Source organism: Stegodyphus dumicola, chromosome 6, assembly GCF_044657685.1.
Source record: "Stegodyphus dumicola isolate Sdum_Otavi_A_Nest chromosome 6, ASM4465768v1".
Taxonomy (NCBI): Eukaryota; Metazoa; Arthropoda; class Arachnida; order Araneae; family Eresidae; genus Stegodyphus; species Stegodyphus dumicola.
Genome location: NC_140773.1, coordinates 90,287,482 through 90,313,539, shown reverse-complemented (window position 1 = coordinate 90,313,539; position 26,058 = coordinate 90,287,482). Strand labels below are relative to the sequence as shown.

General features: G+C 30.7%; 1 protein-coding gene across 1 annotated transcript in view; it reads right to left on the bottom strand.

The window, feature by feature from the left end:
- Positions 1-26,058, bottom strand: part of LOC118186562 (integrin alpha-PS2-like) — a 155,264-nt gene that overhangs the window by 85,342 nt on the left and 43,864 nt on the right. Inside the window, exons 2-4 of the mRNA XM_035356669.2 lie at positions 23,529-23,650; positions 22,616-22,722; positions 13,045-13,165 (exon numbers count right to left, since the gene is read on the bottom strand). Of these exons, the coding sequence (XP_035212560.2) occupies positions 13,045-13,165; positions 22,616-22,722; positions 23,529-23,650 (350 nt within the window). The remainder of the gene's footprint in view (positions 1-13,044; positions 13,166-22,615; positions 22,723-23,528; positions 23,651-26,058) is intronic.

Here is a 26,058-nt window from a genome sequence, read left to right as displayed (position 1 = left end):
CAAAATTGCAGCACTTTAACATGAGAAAATATTTCCGTACATATCAAAAGAATAGTTAAAAGAATTTCAGAAGAATAGTTTGAGGATTAGTGTGAATTTCAAAGGAATAATTTCATAGTTACTTATGAACGAAAATGTTAATTTTTTTACGGAAGGATATAAATATTTGAAATTCTGGAAACATTAGGAGCAGCTAAGGGATAAAATGAAAAATATGTCACTTAATTATAAATTTTGTTTTACTCCTTATTTATATCATTTTGAGTGAGATATATCAATACAGATGGAAATTTGGTTATATATATAAATTTTGATAAAATTCTTAGCTACCTCTAGCTTGAACTTGAGAAGAAAACTCCAATTTTTTTTCTCACATGTAATGTAATTTGCTTCTAAATTCACACAAAGCATACATCACATTTTTTCACACCGAACATTTTGAATATTAAAAAACAATAACTTACAAGAAATTATAATTCATCTATCATAAGTTATTTTCAAGGATTTAAAATTATTAGGGTCACATTTTAAAGACTTCAAAAATATATTCTTAAAATGTATATTGAAAAATACTTTTTTTTTCAAAAATATTTAAAAAAATATATTTTTAATATATTTTTCAAAAATATATTTATTTCTTATTAATAGCAAAAAAGGAGTTTTATTTTTCTTGAAAAATGAGTATATAAATGGGAATTCTCATAGTATATCTTACAAAGTTTCAGTTGAGCTATCCCAAAAATTCATGCAAAAAGCACATTTCATGATGAAAGATAGTTGCGCCTTTCATTCATCCCGAATGCTATATTTGTACAGGAAACAAAAATTTATCAGTAGCCTGCTCTTCTGGGTGTTGTCTCATGAAATCGTTCCTTAGCCATCAGAAGTATGCTTCACAGCTCCCAACCTATGCGGTTGATATGAATTGATCCATTCAAAAAGCGGGGACTTCAAAAGGCTGTCTCCCTTTCTCTTGTTTGTTATGCCAGAGAATTCTTCTGGCAAATATAAATGTTTTTGTGCCGTTTCTATGGGTTAAGACGGCATGTTTACAAATATAATTTTAAGGAGAACGGTTCTTTACCCTCTACTAAAAATATTGTAAAATCTTTGAAAAGTTTTGCCATTGAAGGAAAAAAAGAATTACATGCTGAAAAGGTTTCTTTTGGAGAATTTTCTGAGTTTCTTTTCAGCTTTAAGATATTTAAACAAAACTTCGCAAATTCATAAATTCGTGCTATTAAATAGGAACTTTTATAAATAATGAAGCCACGGAAGTTTTCAGTATTTTCAGTATTTCAGCACGCATTTTTTGAAATTATTATTAACTAAACTTCCGAAGGAAGACGTTCAATTCAGTAACTCAATATGAGTGGTAGCAGATTCGATTCAAATTCAGCTTTCTTCAACATAGTTTTGCTGCATGACATTTGACCAGTTTCCATCACGAACAAATTCAAAGGCCGTAATATGGGCAAAAGCTTATAGTTGTGAAGCCTTAGACGAGAAGGGCAAGCTTTTCAAAATTATTTTAGCAGGTGATACAAAGTAATTAATAATGTTCAGGTATAGCTGGATTTGTAAGTCACATATTTCATTCTTTCTTCAACACATTTTATACAGCTAAAATAATCCGCGGAAGAACACATATTAAAGATACTAATAATTTAAGAATTGGTATAACGTGCGTAAATTTGCCAAACAATATTTTTGAAGGTTAAATATAGCCTTCTTTCTCTACAAGAGAGAACAATTGTTTTTCCATATTTTATCGCAATCTAGTAGCAATTTTTTAAAGCTGTAAAATTTATGGTGAAAAACCATATGGTATATCTGATGAGCAAAAAAATCTCAAAGAGAGAAAAATTAACTTTATGTACTATTCTTCTACCTATAGTTGATCACAAACATCTTACCGCGGTTTTGAAATACGTAGTTTTTACATTTTCACACAATTTGTTAAGATCTTTGAGTGCATTCAGGATGCGTATCAAGTACCTAAATTTGCTATATGTCAATAGTTTCAGTATCTACATAATTCTATGTATATATCTTTATATGTTCTATCCAGGCAAATGATAAATTCATCCGTAAATTCTAAATACAGTTTTAAGATAATGAGATATCATTAGAAAAGAAACCTCGCCCAGACGGGAAAGTGGTTAGTGACTCTGACTTTCGTACCGAAGGGACCAGGTTCGAATCCCGGAGAAGACATGAATGTTGTAAGCGTGTAATGTCTTTGCGGTATGGAAGCACTCTAAATATGGCGATCCAAAAGTCTTCCTGTGTGGTTTTGGTGGTTGGGGAGAGGAGCGAAACACCCCCACGGGAAGCTGTCTCTCAAACTGGCGTGGCAGGAGAAGTCCAAGCTCCTTGTTCTGGCAAATCATTCTTCCCTAAAATATGGGCTCGACGACAACAATTACAAAAGAAGTAATATAACGTTTGATGACTACCAAAACTATTAAGCATTAGATGTAAATAAAAAAAGTAAACTTGAAGATAAAAATGACACAAAATTCAGTCTTTGGATTAATTTTTGAAAAACGTCATACGCCTCCAACCAAGAGCGTTCTCCAAAATTCGATACAACGAACAAATACTTTACTTAAAAATAAGAGATGAGATTCAGATCCGAATCTCTAGAAATTCAGATATAAATCAAAAAGGAAATTATTTTGCACCATTCATAGAAATTTCTAATGTCGCCATTAAAAGTAAATATCGATACAACACTTTCATTTGCGAGAGATAGTCAAACACTTTTATAATAACAATCAAATAGAAATTTATTTTACGTTTTCTTCTTTAATGAACTTTTTATTAAACAAAATATCACTATAGTGTAAAATCCGTCAGTTTTATGTTACCTTCTTCATTAATCTATGGTATGAACACAGAAAAAAATCTATATTTCGTAAATCCATGGCTTTCTATGACGGAATTCAGCTACAATTTTTCAATTGTGATGGACAAATTTGGCCAAACTGGATTTGTAATACTATGACAAACAAGAGGCAGAGACAGATGCACTTATCTTATGAAGACGATGCGGCAAGCAACGAAAAATGCTTTTTAGCCTAATCTCTAAGTGCATAGGTCTTGTTCATGGTATTTTTCATTAATTAATTCAATTTGCTAAAAAAAGCTTTACATTTTCTAATTATAAATTTAAATAGCGCTTTTGTCAAATTTTGGCTCTTCAGATGTGCTATATCCTTTTAATGATGACATAGAATTGTCAGAAAATCAATGAAATGGACAGAACGACATTTCGTCTGACCACTGAGGGGGGACTTTATAGCTATTTTAGATTCTAGTCAATTTTCTTGTTATATATCTATAATTAGGTGAAAAATTTAAATACCTCCATAAAGTTCGGTTCTTCATTACTAAAGTAGTGAAACAGAGGGGGGCCCCCAAAGAAGTTTCTGGGCCGGGCCCTAATTAGGCTAAGTCGGGCCCTGCAAACATAGACTTTCATCCACTGCTTCTTTAAACCCGCCATTTTGAATGAAAACAAAACTGTGAATTAGCAGACGATAATTTATACTTTCAAAAGTATAGTTGTGGTGCAAAAAAATTCCAAGCAGATTATTTTTTATAGCAAAGCAAAATCTAAAAAATGAGCGAACAGCCTCTGTATTTTGATTCTATCTGCTATAAATTGTTTTTCCCTAAGATAAAACGAAGCAAAATTATCTTTGAAAGACGGAAAGACAAGTATGCTTTTATAATAGATCAAGTCTTCTTTGTAGAATGCTTAAAGACAAGTTAATGACAGAAACGGCACCGAAATGCACTGAAACGGCCCCGAAATGCATGCTCTACTTTGATGATGTTGACAACCACTGTCTTATCTTCACTTTCTAGATAAGGAAAGGAGGAGAAAATTGCCTGATGCAGTCGGGCCCCTGAAATTTCACTCATTTCCTTTACCCAAACTACAATATACTAGCTTTAAAATTTACACAAATATTGTTCAATATTAAGCGTAAAGGAAACTTATATATATATTGTATGAACTTAAATCCATTTAGTGCGAATACAAGTTATTATTACTTGCGCAATTGCTGCAAAGTTAGTTAATAATAATTTATTTCCTAAACAGTATTGATTAATTGATTATATTATCTCCTAAGTTTAATTAAAGTAGAATTATTTTTGTATATATATAAGGAAACTTTGCATAGAAACATTGTTAGAAATTCATTGCAGAAATAATGATACCACTTAAAAGCATGTAGTAAATAAAATCTCGGTTTCATGACGAAATGATTCGTTATTTAGGTTTTAAAATTTTGATTACTGTGAGTTATTTGTTAGTTTCTCTGTACAACTTACATTCCTCCAAATGCAATTTTTTTAAAAAAAATTGCTACTGTAAATATGCTTCCTAACGTGGTTTTCCGACTTTGATAATTTTATTCGAAATGCTTTCAGAATCTGGATATTTTGCTGAGTTCACACAAAATTTATAATGCAGTTAGTGAAATTTTTTTTCTGTTTGGACACATAAATTTAAATACTGAACAATAATTTTTTCATTTATAATATAAATCATAAAATCAAACAAGTTTAGAAAATTATGTTTTTAGCAGAAGGTATTAAATTTTTATTTTGATTCGCACTAAATTCCTTCTAATTTAAATCTGTAATAAAATTACGGTTCAGCAATAAATTTACCTTTAAAATTACCTTTGTTTTTGCAAAATATTTAATAATAAATTCAATCATAAATTGCACTTTTTAAAAACATGGTTAAGGTTTATGAAATTCGATTGCGTGAAGTTATTATTCTAAACTAATTTATATGCATTATAATGCTACTTATATCAGAGGGGTAACCTTTCATACAGTGGATTTTAAAAACATACGAATTTCAGATAGTTATTTTAATTTTGATTAATTTTTTCAACCACATTCAACCACACAACATTTAAAACCTTAAATTTAGTCAGAATAATGCCGCTATTTCATCACAGTAGTCCCTAATAGAGCGCTGGTATAAACTGCACACAAACTAAATTATTTCTTAAAAATGATAAATCTAACAATAATAGATTACTTACAATAAATTCATTGCTTACCGATGCCCAGAAATGTAAGCTACGTTTTAGAAACATAAATAACCAAAATCATGCTGAACAAATTTTCTTTCAAACAGGGAAATGTCGCGCTCTAGTAGTAAGTAGCACCAACATCGCGGCAGTTACGGATTAAGAAGTGAAATCGCATCACAAAATTCGACAAAATAAGAAAAAAAGTATATATTATACATATTTTTAAATACAGCCAAAAATGTCTTTAAGAGCGCTTAACGTCGTAACTGTGTGCATGCAATCTCAATGCATGGATAAATCACCCTGTTTTCAAAAATTCGCAAAGTTGATATGGGTTCAGAGATTACAAATGATGGATGGGACAGTCCCTGGACTAGCTTTCGCTTTATTTCTCCAAGCAAGCCTAGTCTTCTTATTTTCTTGCGGTTTCAAATCCGATGAATTCAGTGGCGACTGATATTCCTGAGTTCATCGTCAAAAACAGCGACACAAGAAATGAAACAATACGCGAAGAAACTTACTGAGATCTCCTGATTTCATTTATGATTTATTTGTATAAACCAGCGGTTCTCAACCTTTTAACTAACGCGTACCATCTAAAAAAAATTGAGAAACCTTAAGTACCACTTCTATAAAGTACTACTACCACCACTCTTGAATAAAGCTTAGATCGCATAAATTTACGAGTCTTAAGAAAAAAAACTCAATCAGGATGTTGGAGTTTTAAATTTTGAATTTAGTAGTTAAAAATACTTAACTTCTTTGCGTACCACCTGTTTTGCTCTTGCGTACCACTGGTTGAGAATCCTTGGTATAGACTGATTTAAGAAATACAAACTAAAATAAGTGAGCTTTGTTAAAGCTTCCGTTTTCATGCACTGATTATTTGCTCTTTAGATTCAAATTTTATAGATTCTCTTTAGACTTAAGTGTCATTTGTTCATATATGTATTACACTCCAAATATGATATACGAAACTAGGAGTTTTGACACAAATAACGATTATAAAGGAATCCTACTTTGGGCTTAAGCTCTTAGGGCCGTTACTTAAAGTAGCGTTCATTATTCTACCGCGATCGCCAGAGACTTTAATTCATTCGTTCAGGTCATAAATAAAAATACCTTTAATTTACCTTTCATTTAGCTTGGAAACAGCCAGTTCTCAGAGTGCTGCCATTCAAACTCATGTAAAATCTTTATTTAGAAATTTATTTTTTTTAATTTCTGTTTTCCTAGGAAGTATGCCGAGGGTTAGGAGCACCACTATATCTCACAGTTTTAAGAAACTTTAACAATTAATATCTGCTATTGATAAAAAGACATATATAAAAGTTTACTCTGAGTTAACATGATTAAAAGCGAAGGTTTCGGGGGACACCTTACCCTTAAGTAAGAATATACTACTACGCACTCTTATAATAATATCTCACGTTTTGAAATTTATTTTTTAACTTGACAGAACAGCCGCTTTCATAATGAATTCTATACAGTAATTTTACTTAAATTCATCTCACTTAAACTCTACTTACTTAGCTTATATTCATCTTACTCAATACCTGTTTGGCATAATAAATCTTACTTAACTAAAAGACGAAACACATTCGCGTTTATTAATTATTGTTAATTGATCAGGGGTTGGTTTGTTCCACTAGAAAAGTCAACCAATTTCCGGTCAATGACGATAATTACTTGGTTTATTGCTTAGACATTCATTTTAATTAGACCTTTTTAAAAGTTTCTGTTTCAATTTATTGATTCATATTTAATGTTTCCATTTTAAAAAAATGAAGATTAATTTTTTAAATATGCTTATAAATTCTTTCATTCTACTAGAATTCTACCTTTATTAATTATTATTTTGTAAGATATAGTGATAGCTTTTATTCTGAAGAATAAGAAAGAAACCGACGAAAAGAAAAATAAATAAATATTTTAAAAGATGATAAAAATAAATTTAAAAAATGCGTTTAAAATTCATCCCATATTCACTTCAGAATAAATACACGAAAAAAAAAAAAAAAAAAAAAAAAAAAAAAAAAAAAAAAAAAAACAAATACCAGAAACACAGTCGCAAACTACAAGAAAAAGGGACAAAACCATAAATGAAATAAGAAATGAACGTCTTTCGCTGCATCGTCATCAGGGGGTGGGTTCAACGGAAGAAGAAATTAAATCAACCTGTTTCTGAACCAATAAAGGCAAATTCAAAGTTTGAAACTTAAAATAATCTCAGAAAGACAATCAAAATAATCTGTATCCTTATCTGTCCAACCTCTACAAGCTGTAGTAAGAAATGCAAATGTTTGCAAAATTATAGCATCAAAAACATATGCAAGTTTTTAAAAAACTTAAAGTTATTATTAAAAATAGTTTACTGAAATATGTATCGAAAGAATTTTAGGTGTAATGCCTTATCTGAAAGGCTTACTTACAGAAGAAATGTTGAAACAGCCTTATGATAGTTTTACGATGTATGAAAGAGATTACTGTGAAATATGTAAAGCCTTGAGCAATATTTTGTGATGGTAGTGTGTTGGCGTTCTGATCTTCGAAAATTTAATATTTTGGGCAGACCTAAGGATATGTATGGTTTAGTCAACTCCTTTATTACGATGCAATATCCTGTTTTTTGACTCTTAGTCTAGTACCTCTGTGAAAAAAAGGGATTCTTAGAAAAATGGGAATTCTTATTCATGACACATAATCTTATAGATTAATTAATAGCAATGTTTATTAGAAGAAAGGTGACAGTAGAATTCATCAACAAACAGAATTTTAAAATTCTATTTTTGTTCAAATTCTGCGTTGTATTAAAAGGATAATTTATTTTATTGTAAGAAAGCGAGCAAAGCTTCACTCTATTTATTTCTTTTGTACGCTATAAAATTAGCTATTTGATAAATAAAATATAGACGAGAGAAATTATTAATACCGCCCAGTTATTCGAACTTCTGTTTCCATCAGTATTATCATCTTTTGACTGAAAGGATAGTAACACGGAGATCATTGTTCTGTTCATCGTAGCTAAAAATAACGAGAAATTAGCATGTTTTTCAGTTTAAAAGCAATTAATTTTTTATGAGCAGCCTGAACACATAGAATAAAAAACAAAACAACAAACAAAAAAAAAACAAAAAAAAAAAACAAAAAAAAAAAAAACAGAAATCCTTGTAATCTTGCTGTATATTAATGATGCATGTCCAACTCGAATGACAAGCTCCGATTCACTTTCTGCAGCATTTAAAAACTTAGACTTTTGTGGACTGACTGCATTTCATGAAAAAGAAACCGACATCAAATTAACGATAAACTCTAGACTGCGGTATGTTTTTTAATTTAAGTATTTAAAAAAATAAAATTTGACTTTTTCAGTTTCCTCTTGTACACTTGAAAGTTTAAATCTGATAACAGGAAATATTAAAAAATATATCCTATTGTTGGGCTTTGCAGACATACATAGAGCATTTTTGTATTTATTTCGAGATGCAGAAATTGAAAGGGCACTTTTATACCTCTTTAGAGAAAGAAAATCAGAGATAAATATTGCATGAACGAAATTCGTCTAAAAGTGTTTCTGTTTTTTGCATCCAGAAGAGCTGTAGTTTGAATTTCAGGCCTTCGTGTTTGATACTTACAGTACGAAGAAAAAAGCTTTGAATTGGAATCAGGAGGGATGAAGTATTTACGAAAACAGCTAGTACATCAAAGTGTGTAATATTATCGTAAATACATATATGCAGATTTCTTACCATTTGTGCAAAATTACAACTAAGACAATCACATACATGTCTCATACGAGTTGTGTAAGAGGCTTTGAAACAGGACCTTAGCATATTAAATAGCATCACAATAGTACAGCTACTGGCATTTTAATACGTAAATAATTGGGAAAAAGCAATAAACCATTCAAAACATTTTAAGTGACATTTTTTCAGAAGTTCAGAATGAAAAAGTATCGAATTGTAAAAAGCTGAAAATTTATTTCCATCTCTATTTTTATCCTTCCCCCCCCCAAAAAAAAAATAAAAGCAAAATAAATTTTAATTAAATTAACAAAACCCAGACGATATAGATTGGAGATGTGGGATATATATTTTTAGACGAGAGTCGCTCTTAAATTTTTGAGATACGCATAAGTTTTTAAAGTTATAATTAAAAAGTTTTAGGATTGTTCAAAGTAGTTTCCCTCACCATCATTGCACTTGTAAATGTAGGCGAATTTTCCAAAGATTAAATGCTTCAACCATTCATTTTATTCAAGAAACTCAACTATCAATCTTGCTGAATGAGAAGATGCATTGTCATGGTGAAACATGTGTCCTCTAACATTCATTTCTTGAAGAATTTCTAGTAGACACTTAGTGGTGTACCAGTTAGCTGTGACTGTCCTCCCAGCTTTGACCTGTCCTATACTTTCGAAGAAAACAATGTACATTACTTTTTTCATTGGCACGTTGTCTTTTCACCATTGTGGGCGTTGGATCATCTTCAAAAATACATACTTTACTTTCTTAACACGTTGGAACGTAAAACCACGGTATGTATATTTCATCACCAGTTTTGATTTTAGAAATAATGTTCTGGCCAACATCTTTAAGTAGCTTAAAGGTTTCTTTACTAATTCTCCTCTTTTTGATGCTCAGTTAAATTATGGGGAACCCTACAGCAAACTAGGGTTTTCATATGCCATTCTTCAGGAATAATTTTATTTATGGCGGCGGATCCAATGTAAGTTCCTTCTGTATCATTTGGTAGGTGCAGCGGTTATCATCAATAAACATTTTCCGTATGACAGACCCATTATCCGGGATTACGCCCTTCTTGTGTGTTCTTCATCCTGAAGAAAGTTACGACCTCTGCGAAATTCTGTAAACCATCGGAATACAGTAGCACGAGATGGACCTTCATTTCCAATGCTATTTGTAGACGTTGAACGCATTCTTCTCGATTTAATCGCACTTTAAAATCATAGAAAACCATAGCGAAATAATGCTCTCACGTTATCGTTTTCACGTCCATTTTTACCTTCTGCCTAAATTTTATTTTACGCTAAACTACTTCCAACACACCAACAAAAAAAATCGTCTGCTACGCTAAAATAGTTCATATTTTCAAATCTAACAGTTAATTCTTTCTTCCACTTATTGTCTGCGCATATCTCAAAAATTTCAGAGTGACCTACGTAAATACCTTCTATTAGCTAAATTGACTCGGCAAATACTCATGAAAGTACAGCTGACTCTTGAATTATGCGTAGTGGATTTATACAATTTCGGTTATGCAGAGATTTGTTTTCAATAAAATATTAGAGAAAGTCTTAGAGATTTAGAGCAAATGAAAAATGCTGGCATGTAGATTACGTATTCTATAAATGTCAAACATTTAAACATTTTTTGAATATGTATGTCATGAGCGTAAAACGTTTTATAGATATCAGTCTGTTTAATCAAACAAAAAATTTTAAATTTAACAAAATGTTAGTACACAAACACTTGCAGGGCATATATTGCGCTACTGACAATAATAAAGTGATAAAATAAAAATAAGTGAATAAGTTAAACCAAAGTTTATAGTATAGTTACGTATTGCTCTGAAATAATTCAATAGTTATCTTTTGATACTAATATTATGGTAAGCTTATCTTTCTTAAGTATATAAAGAAGAACATAACAAGACGCTAAAATTAAAAGCAAATTTTTATACCCTTCTGCGCTATAGCTGCAGGATTGAAGTAAAATATACTTAAAGATTCTAAAGTTTAAAAATAAATTGGAATCAAAGCAAGGTTATTCCTCGACAATATTAATATTAGCAATCGTGTATAAGAGGTTTAACACAAAATCCAAAGATATCAAAGTTAAAGTAAGTATTCATAGTAATACAAACTCTAAAAATAAAAATGAAAATACAAAAGGGGAAAAATACAAGATAATAAAAATAAGAATTAATCTCCTTTTACTGAAACTCCAATTCCGAACTCATCAGGGAAAAATGAATTAAAACTTCACAAGAGTTGATTAAGATGTTTCGAAAACGTGTTTTGTTCTGCTGGTTCATTTGAGATTAAAAACCAAAAAATGAATCTACTTAAATTTTCATTTAAGACACTAAAATTCATATAAAACCGAGAACTCGAATCTCAGATGTACCAAGATTTTTCCTACACGCCTTCGAAATACTTGGTAAAACGAATAACAACTTTGCATTGCGTAATTGACTACTAAAAAAACCCCACTAATAACTGCATTGCATTTACAAATGCTTTTTAAACAAATGAACAGTATCCTGATGGGAACTAGCATGAGTTTAGCGATTTGTAATTTGTACTTTTTCACAAAGGAATTTCTTTTCCAACAACAGTTATCTCAAGTGCAACGTTCATATTACACTAACATTTACAGATACATGGTTGATTATTATTGCAAGAAACAACTTCAATAAAATAGAATGCGATCACATTTATCCGTCATGGTTAAAACTTGAAAAAACTAACTTTCAACGAGGAAATAATAATTACCTAGATTTGCAAATAATCAATTTTAAAGATATCAAAATTTATGACAAAAAAAGAGATTTTGATTTCCCTATTATAAAACTCATCCATTAACACTCCAGTATCTCATAAAGAGTAATCTTTAATACCTTGCATACTCAACTCCTTAGAATGAAAAATATTTGCAACAAAGTCGAATATCTGCAAGAAGAAATCGCTTAACTTAGACAAAATCCTCTTCTTACAAACCGCACCCAACCACCCCCTCACGCAAAATTTAACAGGATAGGTCATTTTGAACACATGTTTAAATACTAAGTTCTACTACTGGATACTTTGAGCTTTATCGCATTCTTTTTCCAAGAGCTACAATTTTTTGCAACTGTAGAACAGCTTTCAAATCTACAAAGAACACAGTTTGGCCGTCTGAAGAATTAAGTATATTTTCGTTTAGAAGATCGTCCTAAGATTTCAGTAAATTTGCGTTTTTCTTAACTTTTGTTTCCAATTGGTTTCTAGTTTTTAGCTTGTAAAGCTCAGATTTGATTCGATTATTTAAAGAAATTTGTGAAAAGTTTTTCATTTTCTTGGCATTAAAAGTTTAGTTTAGCATAATAGGGAACAACCCAGTTTTTGAGTGTTGTTTAAATGACAATTTGGTTTAAAGTATATTTGTTTTATTTGCTTTTGAATTTCGGATTTGCATTTCGAATGGTATTTTTACATAATGTAACGTTGTTTTTTTTTTAATTCAATTTGACGCAATGTTATGTTTTTATGCGCTTTACTAAGTGTTTCGATGGCATGTAGGGGAAATCCTGGTACATTTCAGATTCGAGTTTTCGGTTTTATATAAATTTTAGTGTCTTAAATGAAAATTTAATAGATTTTTTTTCGGTTTTTGATCTCAAATGAACCAGGAGAATGAAACTCGTTTTCGAAACACATTAATCGACTTTTGTGAAGCTTTAATTAATTTTTCCCTGATGAGTTCTGAATTGCAGTTTCAGTAAAAGAAGATTAATAATTATTTTTATATTTTTATTATCTTGTATTTTTTTCTCTTTTTACATTTTCATTTTTATTTTTAGAGTTTGTACTACTATGAATTCTTATTTTAATTTTGATATGTTTGGATTTTGTGTTAAACCTTTTATACACGATTGCTAATATTAATATTGTTGAGGAATAACCTCGCTTTGACTATAATTCACTTTTACCTTTAGAATCTTTAAGTCTCTCATCTTCTGTTGCTGTAATATTTTTTCCTTTCCAAACTTTTGTTGTTCTAATGTTGCAGATATTAAAAACAAACTACTCTGTTTATTTTTTATTTTATATTTTTGGATCGAAATTTTCATTTATTATTGCTTTAAAGAAGAATAAAGGCCGTTGGTAGTTTCTTCAAAATTTTAAGACAGAAAACGGACATGCAGGTTAATATTGCCTTCAGACGTAATTTAATAATTTATGGCACATTCTTACTTGTCCTGCAATGTGAATATTCCTGAAAATTTTGGAATGATCCTCTGACAACCCAACATGTTCCGACCGGATCTTGTCGCTTCAAATTGCTGGAGTAATACACATAACGCGGCGCACAAGCCTAGAGGAAAAACACATTAATAAATATATTAATACATATCATTTAATAAGAGGTGAATATGTAAAATATCCTTGCTATGCTGGAAATAAAATTTATCCCAAACAGCAACATATTTTTAAAAAAATTCAGGGATTTCAATAATATATTGCTTTTAAATCTTAAATATCTAATAAAAATTGTATTTGATTTTGGCTTTATGTTCGGGATTCTTCATTTACTTTCTGAAGTACTTTTTTCTCTATGCATTAAAATTACTTCATTCAAGCATTTTTATTAGAAATATGAGTCTTTTCATGAAAAATCAAACTCTGAGTTATCGTAACGAATTTCTACCCTAATAAAATGAAATCATCCCTTACCATCCAATACGTATTGTGGTGTTGCTAATTTCAAGTCTAGGTATAAGCCATACAGATAGGCCTCATCACTGCTGGGTGAATTTCCGTACGCTGATAACACTAAATTGCACATACGACTCTGCTTAATTCTTTTTTAAATTTTGATCAAGAAATTTCAAGGAATTGTCATTCCAAAATTGTCTCATTCCTCTTTTTGGTGCCACCATCATCTCCAAAGGATTCCAATGAGTGAACAGAATACTCTTGTCGCTACGTATTTTTTGGATTCAAAAGAAATAACATTCTAATATTTCCAGGAGTTAAGCCACTTTTAATGTCTGTAAATTTGCAAGAAACTCCATACGGTCCATCAATGCAATATAATATATTGGTAAGGAGCAGTATTTCGTTTTTTTAAATACCATCGTATAGTTAAATATTAAGAACCATCATGGAATTTCAGGAATGTATTTCGATTACCATTTGTAAAAACGAGGGTTTGTTTTCATAGAGAAGCCACAGCAGATAAAATTACCTAGAAATATGCGTTATCGCTTCAATCTTGCTTTTCTGCGCGACATCAACCGAGATTGCACTTTTATTATCGTTCAATCTTGAAATTTCTACGAAATGTTTTTTACGTTCTTCAACTAAATGTGCATTTTTTTATATCTTCAAATTTTTTTGCAATAACTTTAACAATATCATGTAATTCTTTTAGTGGGAACGATGCCATGTAGGCTGAATATCCGGAAATGCTTTTGAGAGTGGTTGCGTTACTGACTAACCACACGACTCCATCTAGCTGCATTGAAAATAAATGGTTGTAAATACATACACACATATCTATATATGTAAGATAAAACATATCTTAATCAAATTTATAAGGTAAAAATATACAGATCAAAATTATAATTTAAACTAGCAATACCCTTTTAATTCTCTCTCTCTATTCTAAAAATAGTAATGCCTTTTCCTAGACTGCATCATATCAGTTTATCTCATTTGACTTGCGTAACGCTGATGAAGTAGATATTTTAACTCAAAATTTCGAGAACTGAAACTTTCTGTTAATAAGCAACTTAAATCGAAACCTTCTCTTGGTGAGCTTCCAAGTTGGATAACTGCGCACTTTAGCTTCTACCTCTCTTCCTGTTAAGACGCTAGTTCGCTCACTTAGCCTCTGTCCAGTATTCTATAAATATAATCTGTATAAAATTGTGTGATGCATAGCGCACCCATACTGTTGCGATAGAAAGAGAGTACTACGATCAAAAGTGATTACAAGAACAGAGGCAGTGCCTAAAGTGCACAATTATCCAACAGGGAAGCTAAGCAAGAGCAAGGTTTTGTTTTAGATTAGAAAAGTTTTTCTTCTCAAAGTTTTGAGTTTGGGTTCCTATTTAACTACGTCATCAGCATTACGCAAGCCCTGTGGCATAGATTAATATAGAAATGGCTCAGTCTAGAGTTGTTGTTGTTATTTTTAGAATAGAGAGACGAAATACCCAAATTAAAAATAAGGAATTATAAGACTATAACTGAATTAAATTATAAAGCTGATTTACATATTTTTACCTTTCGTATATATACATAATGAAATAATTTTAGGTGTTCTTGAAATATTGAAGTGAATAAATTTTATTCTTTCGAGATCAAAATAATTGCATGAATAAAACTTATCACGGTTCAAACTAATAATGTAGGTAGCCGTTTGTATTCAAACAGATAAAAAGATAAAACGTGATCGTGAGAAAACTACAATTCCTACATGAAACGTAAGGTAGTGATACTTTTCATCAATAAGAAATGGAGAAGGGTTTTTGATCAGCTCTTGGCGAGGTCATATTTCTGGCCATTTTGCTCAGAGTTTCAAAGGAAACAAACTGGATAGGGGATGACGTTTTTCATCAAATGGCATGATTACTGCTATTGAATCTGCCTAGCATAAATATAATCAATTTTCTCTCAAAAAAGTCTCCTCAAGGATATCGTCCATTTTGCAGACAGCCCTCGTGTGCTTCTTGCATCCACACAAAATCTTATTAAATGTCACTAAATGACACATCAAATTACCTAAATAATTTCTTAAGGGACTATGTGGCACGAGAATTCGATTATGGTCCAGAATGAAATAGCGAAGAACAGCAGATGAATAGGCAAGCTATTCGAAACCCAAAATATTCGTCAGTCAAAATTAAAAACCGAAACAATGTGGTCATTCTCTTCGATGGCAGCAGATGAACTGTTCTTAAAAATTAGTGTTCAATGGACAAAGAGTTACAGCTGGATTTGCGAGAATTTTCTGACACGTTTATGACATAGAATTTATCATGTGGCACCAAAATATCAAAACCACTGCAGCTGGTTTCTTTTCAAGATAATGTCTGCTGACACAAGGTTATCGTTATTCGACGGTTAGGACAAAACACCATTTAAATTATGCTTTATCCTGCCCTAAACAAAGTACTAATTAAAAGAGATATTTTGATGATGTACTTATTTTTAAGAAAACCGAGAAGAGATTTTTAAGTAGTATCTTTTAACTACTTTCCAGAAGTAATTTTAAATAAATCGCGATGGCGCTCAGCAGTATTGTAGACATCAGGGGAAATAATTTTGAATAAATCATGGATGGTAATTTACTACAATAATTTATTACTATTATTTAAAATATATTCAGATCATAGTTTGGGCTTAGCAAACTATAATCAGAACTTATAAACAGCTACTATCATACTTGTAGCTTGGTATTAGAGTCAACAAATTTAGTTATACGTAACTTTTAAACCGAAACTCAAGGAAAACACCTAACAATCTTAGTTATTACTCTTAGTTTTAACTTAAATTGACATTAAGCCACTACTCCTTAAAAAAATTTAGTTTTCTCTGAATAACTCGGTAAAGGCCACACTTAAAAATCATTTGAAGCCAATAGTCAGTATCCGAATACTGTAATTGATGATCTCATTCTAATCAAAGCAATCTTACTCTCCGTCTACATAAGTATTCTATCTTTACATTTACAAATGTCCGAAAAAAATGAAATGAATATTTAAATATTAACCCAAGCTATTTTGATTAAATACTAAAACTATAAATATTTACAAAAGGGATAAATTTTCAGTCACTCAAACTGAAACTTAAGATTAAAGGTATCAGTTCCTTCCTGAAAGTTAAATAAATCGATCTTTTTAACATATGGAATGGTTAAATAATGAAAGAGAATAAAATATAATATAGTGAAACTGTAGAAATACAAGATGATTCCACCTAGTGTGAATTCGAGGAAGTAATAACACTATTAGAGAAGTTTCAAGAGTTTCAGAAAACAGGAAAAGGAGCTAGATAAAAGTAAAATTGCAGAAGTAGATTTTAATACGAATAAGTCGCATGTAAGCTGGACGAATATAAACATTAATTTTTTTTTCTACATTTACTCGACTATATTATCAGATCCCCAAATGGAAAGCAAAGCCACATTAACAGTTACAACTTGTTTAAAAATTCTTGAAGTAAAGAAATGGCAACGACTTGTTTTCCTGTCTAATCACCTAAATGTTCGATAGTCTAGAGATGTAATGATATATTTGATAGTCAGTCAGTATTTTGGTCTTCGATAAATTAAATGATATTAGCATTATTTTCCATCAAAAGGAAAAAAATACAACAACATCCAGACAAAGAGTGGACAATCAACTAAAGTAATTCACTTTTAATAATGACTTTAAATCATGATAAACCAATAAATTCATCTTTAAATCATGACTACAACTCATCTGTAATTTCTTTTTTCTAATGTTTTGTTTCCAGATTGCATTACTTTGGCAATCAAATTGTGAAGTAAATTTAAAATTATTTCTGAAAAGCAATGATACTGGCGTAATTGTTTTCAAACAGCATACTGTCTAGCATGTAATTTAAATAGAATTTTAAAATAATAAAATTTAAACATATGAAGAAGAAGAGAAAATGTACCTTCTTCTCTGCCAAATTTATCAGAATGTTTTTGTTAAACGTGTATATAGATTCCTTTTTAGAGTTCTACCATAATTTTGCTAAAAATGCATTAAACTTTAGGCTTATTTGTACGTTACATTATGTTATAACATAACCAGTAATTTAATTAATTTCGTATGGATATTACTTATGATAATTTTCCGCTTAGCCTTTCAGATGATAAGCAAAATGACAACTGCAGATAATTGTCAAGAGTAATGTTGGGTAAGAATTTCATTTATATAACGTTTCACCAAAGAAAGAGATTTAGTGCAAAATAATGCTTTACCAAAGAAAGTTTCTAAACTTGTGCTGCGTTATGAAATTGTAAGTTCTGTCTCTTTTGTTCCACATAAACTAAACGAGATCCTACAATGAACCTGGCGAATTCTCGCACAGGCGTGAATGAAATACCAGCATAGAAGAAGGGTGAAAATAACCCTTTATTAATTCCAACTAATAACAGAAAGGCACGATCTTTGTGCTTTGCAATAACACCGTCAACTCGCGGTGAAACTTAAACGTAGAATATAAATGATTTCAAAGTCGATTTAGAATAGTGCTGGATTAGCACGCTAAAGTATGGCTAACTTAGAATGACTGAACAAAACTTAACAGGCGTGACAATTTTCCAAAATGGCCAAGGGGCGTACTAGCGTAACAGCGAGATAAGAAAGAAATGTGCGCTGGCTAGCGAAAACAAACTCTGAATAAACTCAGAGATTCGCTCGTTTAAATACTCACTTCACTTAACTTTAAATTTACACCCTGGCGAGAAAATGCGAGGGGAAGGAGTTCAGGAAAGGTATCAAACTTAAATGAATTTGTTATGCAAAACAGGGAAACCCTAGAAGTTTTATAAACATAAAACAAAATGTAAATTTCTCTATTTCAAGAGTTCTTAAACACATACATTTCCGAATGTTATTATGTAAGGAAATCATCGCAAAATTAATTACCTCTGAATAATTTTCTCCTATGCAATCTAATAGACAAATCAAGGATATTACCAATCTAAAAGTAATCTACATGTACTAGTAATTATACTTCCTTTTTGCATACGCCAACATTTCTTAAACCATACTTGGAATATCCATGAATTTTTATTTCTTTTCAAAGCACTGTATTTTTTTCATTTTCTCCTGAATTTGTATGAAGTAGCATTCAGATCTTCACATTTTGGTAAACAAAGCAATTGCCTAGCTATGAAATTATTATTATAATGCAATTTGTCTGAAATGCGGAATTCTCTGCGGGTGTAGTTCTCACCCGCGTTTTCCTCCATTCATAAACATCCTACTTCTCTCCGCCTGTTTATTTAGGTGTTGTCTTCGCGAGTCTAAAGATTAACTTGGATTCTTCTATGACGTTACCATTTAATCTGTAAAAATAATATTATACATTAAACAAAGAGTCCTTTATTGTTTAAATTTCCCTCTCAGGATGTTATTTTTGGAACAATGATGCATATTTCACAAATTTTAGGGATAAAATTTTGCGAATTATTTTCCGAAAAGTCAGAACAATTTTATATCGAGGAATTTCCTTTTGGTTTGAAACCTTTAAGTAAAATATAATAAAATATAATTCATCTTTTCTGTTCTATAACGTATTTTTTCCTTCCAAATATTGTTTACACTTCAAGAAATGCAGAAAATATTTTCTTATTCAATTTGCAATCAAAAGTAATGCACTTAAATAACGATTTATTACACATTACTTCACGATTTTATTACACTAGTTGGACTAAACGCCGCACGTCAGCTGCACAAAATAGTTTATAATTGATTCCAGATCAACAGAATGAATCAAAGAAATGATCAAAGGAACTTTTTAATGTATTTGGTTCTCGGTCATGGAGCTGTAATCTTAGATTAAAAACTGAAATAACAGCTGCAACAATACTGTCAGCTGAAAGCAAAAATCTTTGAAACGCGTTCTGTGTAATAAGAACTGTACAATATTGCTTTTCTACAAAAGAGAGACGGAATTATGATATTAGTCATTTGGTAGCATAGAAAACATTCAACATGATTCCTTAAATTTTGTTTTTATGCAGGAAAGCCAATCAATCACAGACAACATTTCTATATCTTTTAATAAATTCATATAAATGCATCTGATTTTGAATCTATGTTGTTCTGTCAATAATAAAAGAAAAATCTCCGACCGTTGAACATTAAGCGATTAATCATAAATACACTCATGTCTATAAGGATAATGCAAAATCACGCAAAGGAAGAGTTAGAAGCAAAATAAATTTGACTTATTTGTAAAGCTTACTTATTAAACAAAAGGTAAAGAGCAAAGAATGATGCTATATGTTTGATACTATTACAAAAATTAGCGATTTTTCCTCCCTGGAGCAAATTACAAAAAAACCCTATTTACAAAAAACCAATATTACATGGTTGGAATGATTGTTAATACATTGTATGTCTCCCAGACGATGCAATACAGTCCGTACAACGCCTAGGCATGCTGAGTATCAAATTATCTATCTGATCTTGGGGGATATTACACCACTCAAAAAGCAATGCTCTCCGAAGTTTCGGTAGATATGTAGGAGGAGGTTGACGGGCTGCAACTCGTCGGCCAAGCATGTCCCACACGTGCTCTACTGGATTCAAGTCCGGTGAGAATGCTGGCCAGTCCATACGCGTGATATCCTCCGATTGAAGGCATTCGCTTACAATGTTTGCATGGTGAGGACGGGCGTTGTCATTAAACACAAGTTGTGCGCCCATGGGCCCTCCCGAAACAAACATGTTGTTCCAGAATGACATCCCGATAGATTTGGCTTGTCATGGTTCCAATTTGAACATGCAGGTCAGTTCTGGAACCCAGAATAATTCCACCCCAAACGAGCACCACCGTAACGGTGTCGTTCAATGATGTTTTCTTGGTGGTAACGGGTACCTAGAGCTCTCCATATGAAAGTCCGGCGAGAATCAGACTGCAAGCTAATAACCAAGGTTAATGTATTTTGAGAATTCTACATTTTGAAGGAAAGCGAAATATCTGAATATTTGAAGATTAAGATAGCGCTAAATTAATGTAATTAAAAAAATATTGCTTGAAAGACTCATGAAATCGAAAGTGATACTATATCACAGCTCATTCGCCATTTTAGTGAATAATTGCTTAAAAATGTGCTTTTCTTTGGGAAGGAATCTTATAACAAAAAGAGAGAAATGGATATTTTACGAACATTAGGCAATCATAGTTATTATATGGTGTTCAAATACAATATATGTCCTCCATTATAATCCGAAATAAGCATTATTCATTTCACATTAAGAAGCCTTTTTTCTTGGCTTTCATTTTTCCTGCACAATTAATTTAACGTTACTTAAAACATGCCAATTTTATTTTTGAATTTCTGCTTTTAAAGTAAATACTCATAAGGGCTTTCTTACTAATAAAAATTAAAAGGTCAAGAAGCAAAACAGATTTAATATGTCGTCAATGAAGTTAGCCTCTTACGCATTCAATACAATTTTAAGCTGTGATGTTCTTTTTTTTTTCCTTTTAAAATTATTGGTAAAGAAAATGACTTCTTTTGTGATGTTACAGAAAAGTTGAAATGACATGATTTTTGATTCGCTGCAAGCAAGAAAGAAGAAAAGATTTTGGTATGACATACTTTTTCTGCCACCTCTAAAAAAACTTGAAGTGGGAAAGTCTGAAATCACGTCTAATAATAATTTTTTTGATGTGATTAAATGTAATCTGAAGTTTTCAGATTTAGTATTATTATTTTAATTTTATTAGCAAAATTTTTTTTTTGCTTAAAATCTTGATATTTCTCACTCATCAACAGGAAATCTCGTCTTCTAGCTTAAATTAATGTTCGCTTGTAGGTCTTAACAGGAAGAAACTTCTTGTAAGTTTTTCTCTTACATGAAAATTTGTTTTTCCATTTCTGTTAATCCATTTTCTTTTGTTTATGTATCTACTTATTTAACATGAAAACTCTCTTTCTAAGCGGGGAAGTAGGAGTAGGGCATTATAAGCAGGAAATGCTAGAAAATTTAACTGTATCGATACCATATAAATGTATTTTAGATTTAACAAGTCGGTGGAGTTGCATGACTGAGATATTTTATTTCTTTGTTCAACTTCTTTTAACTGCAGAGATCTTTTAATGATACCTTTAGCCATCGATAGCAGTAATTAAACTTACATAACTGCTATATTTTGAGACATTTGTTTTTCTTTTTGTTACATTTGATGACACAGTGCCTTAGTTATTGTTTTCTTGGAAGGAACAAAAAAAAAAAAAAAAAAAAAAAAAAAAAATCAAAATCATACATCCGCTTTTGTCATACAGACGTCACAGTTCCATTCTTATCATGTTTATTAGGAAAACATCGAAGGTCATACATCCGCTTTTGTTAAATATTGCATTATCTGTTAATTTGCTTGCAGAATGTCATAGTCCGGCAATTTTGAAAAATGATCTGCGTTGAAAACCTCTGAAAATTTGTATTTTTAGGTGAGAGAGAGTTTAAACGTTTTAGGGATACTAGTTGTTGTTGCTAATTTCTATGGATTTCGCGGGATTTTATCACGATTTTATCGAGCTTTAATGTTCATCAAGATCTCCACAGTAATGAGAAAATTCATTTTTAAGGAAACATTTTTCAGAGGAAAGATATGCGTGATATTTCCATTATATTAATTTTGAAGATATATTTTAGATGCCACTTGTCTTCCCTCTTTTACAGTAGGAATTAAACAGAATTATCATCTCCCCATTTTTTTAAATAAAAGCTACAATCTTGTATATTTTCTTTTCAGCAAATGATTATTTAAAGAATAACAAGTCTGTTTATGCAAATGATTATTTAAAGAATAACAAGTCTGTTTATGCAAATGATTATTTAAAGAATAACAAGTTTACAGGCATAATTTTATTTATGGTAGGCTAGTTTTCATAAACAAGTTCCCCACCCCCTTCACCAGAATAAAGTCTTTATTGGAACAGAAGGATTTCGCATTAGAAAATTAGGTATAATGCTCAAATTGTTTGAATAATAAATCCTGATAACATTTTTAACTGATGAAAATTTCCTGATTTTTCATTACACGCAGATACAAATTGTCTTACCACTATTGCACCATTTTCGCCTGAACTATGGACTGTTGCTCCAAACCACTGATATGATTTCTTATCCATATCTTCTTTGTTACCTCGTAAAATAATTTTTCCAGGGCCTGTAAATGAAGATACATAAATTTTTTAGTTTTTTTAACAATAAATATGAATGTAGAGGTCAAATTATTTTAATAAGTATTTTTCCATGACCTAAGAAAACGCTGTAATATATCTATCCAATTCTACCATTTTAAATTACAAAATTATTATGATTTCGTTTCGTTCGTCATTCACTTCGATGTTGAGAAGGGTAATATTACAACTTTTGCACACAGTTTTATATTCAGTGTGAATGTTTCTAATAAACGGAAAAGATTTTCTTCGTAACAAATATGTCAGTATCTAAAAGCTTGACTTTGATTCTAAGCAGGGATAAATCCTTATCAAAGGGTTTTATACAATAATTATTCTTACATCGTTTTAGTATATTGCGAACATAAACCTAAAATATTGCATTTCTTTTTAATTGGCAAACTATTGTTTATAAATGCATAGTTCAATACATAAAATGAAATACATTAGACGTTAACAATATTTTTCGAAGGTACAATTTTCAAACAAAATTACTAACAGATGATTATTTTATATTTCCTTTAGCAAACAAAACTCCTATTAACATAATATAGGTATTAAGCTAAATTTGGAATCATAAAGAGAAAGAATAAAATTTAGTGTTTTTTAATATGCATTTATTCTTGGATCAGCGTTATTTCGATAAATTTGGAAATAAAAATTTCATTTATTTTTTAAATTTTGATATATATTATGGCACACGAAAATTAGCCTGCTTATAATAACAATTATAATGGTTTTGTGACATGACGAAGAAAAGCATTTTTGTTTTGTTTTTCTTTTTCCAACTCACCTGAAGTATCGAATGGAATCATCTGGCACATATTGGGACTGTCGATGCTGCATCGAAATACAGCCCCGCCTTCTTCGACCTCTGGCTGTTTAGTCTGAGCTTTTGGAGCTCCAACCAGTAGCCTATTAAAAATTATAAATAAAAATTATGTATTTGGATACAATAATCTGTGGTTCATTAGTGCAATTTTTACTTAATGAGTGACAAAATTTAAAAATAATCATGAATTCAAACTATTCTTCTGCTCATTTGTCACCTTCATAATAGTCCGGGCTCTTACTAAAAAAGTAGTGTCTCTTTCTTTAAATAAATAAACACTAAAAATTAAAATTCGGTCGTTACTTTTATGTTTACATCTGCAAAAACTGCATTCGACATGTTATAATGTTTAGCAAACAAGTCAAGATTGAGTTTCTAGTGAAAAATTAAATATGTATACGTAAACAGCTACACGGATATATGTATCATCAACTTTGTAAAATTATTGTTGAAACTATCCAGTTATTTCTAATTTCAGCTTCCAGAATGTAAATGAATGTAACTAATATTTAAACTGAGGTTTTGGGAGCTTTAAGATACAGCGTGTTTCTAGCCTGCGTATGCACACTACGTTTAGTTTCAGCCAGCTCTGATAATATATTTGTCTAACTATATCTTACAAAACATTTAAAATGCATTTTTTTTTCACTAGAAGGTGCTATGATTTAAATACTACTATGCTCATAATTTTGTTTCACATCCGTTTGGTTCCATATAAATGTAAGTAACATATAGTATTTATTGACAATGATAAAACATCGAGGACGTTTCTAAGAGCATTGTTGTCTGTATAGTTTGACATTTCTCAAATTTACAAGTGATTAATGAGAGACGACCTCCACAGTATTATTTTCTGAAGTATCAAAAATATTCACAAAAAGACAAACGTCTTTTTCTAATATGTATGAAAGATAAAATATATATAAATCAGAATTTAATTTATAATAGTCCCTTAACTCTCCATTTTTAGTTATTTCTGCTTTCTATCCTAGAAGTATTAAATGCTTCTATTAAATACCAAACTGCGGCGTATGAAAATTAATCCATGTCATATATGCATAACGCTAATAACGCAAGCAGCTAAATAAAGGTCCTTACTGCGCCTTTTGATTTGAAAACTGTTTGTGAAGGAAAATAAAGAAATATTGAAATTTCCCATAACTCTAGCTCCATGCTAAAAAGAACCAGACATTCCAATATACTCGTATTACCAAAATTAAACCCCACATGTTTAACTAGTTCCCTAAAAATGTAAAAATTCTAGTGCAGCGAGTATCCGAAGTATTAATTTTATTGTATTTATGCAATCTAATATTCTAATCAGTATACACAAAAGTTTGTGTTATGTAACGTTGCCTTATTTTATGTTATTATACTCTTATGTTTAACTGTAACAACGATGTGTAACTCCAGTCTTCCTTAAGAGAAAAAGCATGCACTCATTTCCAGTTTTTCAGACTCTAGCTGGTTAATGTACTGGTGTAATACCTATTCCACTCTGTATTCGATATTCCCTGGTGCCCTATACGCTTTTGCTTTCTTACTTGTTAAGACCTTCGATATCATTCAAGGTATATATATATATATATAATAATATAAACAAAAGGAAGGAAGGACTACTAAGAACCCTGCGCCTAGGTTTTGACTATAGCTTCTCGATGTATTATAGTGCTTAAAAGTAAGCACCAATACTTAATTGTTACATTATTTCAACTGGTAGCTAGTTAAATTTAACTGAAAATTACCCTCTATATCTAATTCTTTCTAGGAGTACCAGTTTATTTGGAGAACGTAAATTGTATGTTTTGTAAACAGATTTGATTAAAGTATAGTGAACTGAATAATATTTTTATGCATGTGTACACTAAGATCATTTGAAATTTGAAGAAGAAGATTAATGTGTTTTTGCGTTAAATAGGGGCGAGGAAGATTTCATCATGCTCTTACGCATTCAAAATAAAAAAGATAAAACAACACTTTTTTGATACCGATAATGCAAAATTCCCTCATTTTTTTCTCAGCATACAGGAGGCGATACATATATAGCAAGGCATTACTAAATTTGAGACTAGCTCTTTGTGTTATCTCAAAGAAATGATATCAAGTTTTCAGACGACTTAAGAATTTAAAAAAAAAACTGATTTAATCGCCACTCTACTACGCTGTTAAGAAGATAAAGTTGCTTTCGTAACGCAATATATCATTTCTATAGCTGTGGGTGCACTTTTTTAAAAGATGAATATTTGTTAGAGCCGTGGAATTCTTACTTTACCCTTTCTTATGCTTCTTTTTTATAGCTGAAAGTAATGGAAGTCAACTATATTTATTACTGCAGAATCTAACTAAGTAGTAAGATAGACCGGAAGAGTTTCACATTTAGTGCCGTGCGTTTGAAACTCATAAAACAAAATGTCGTTTCTCGTGAAACTGATAGCATATTTTGACGTGTATGTTGTTGTTGGAAGAAATGATTAAATGGCTTTTTTTTAAT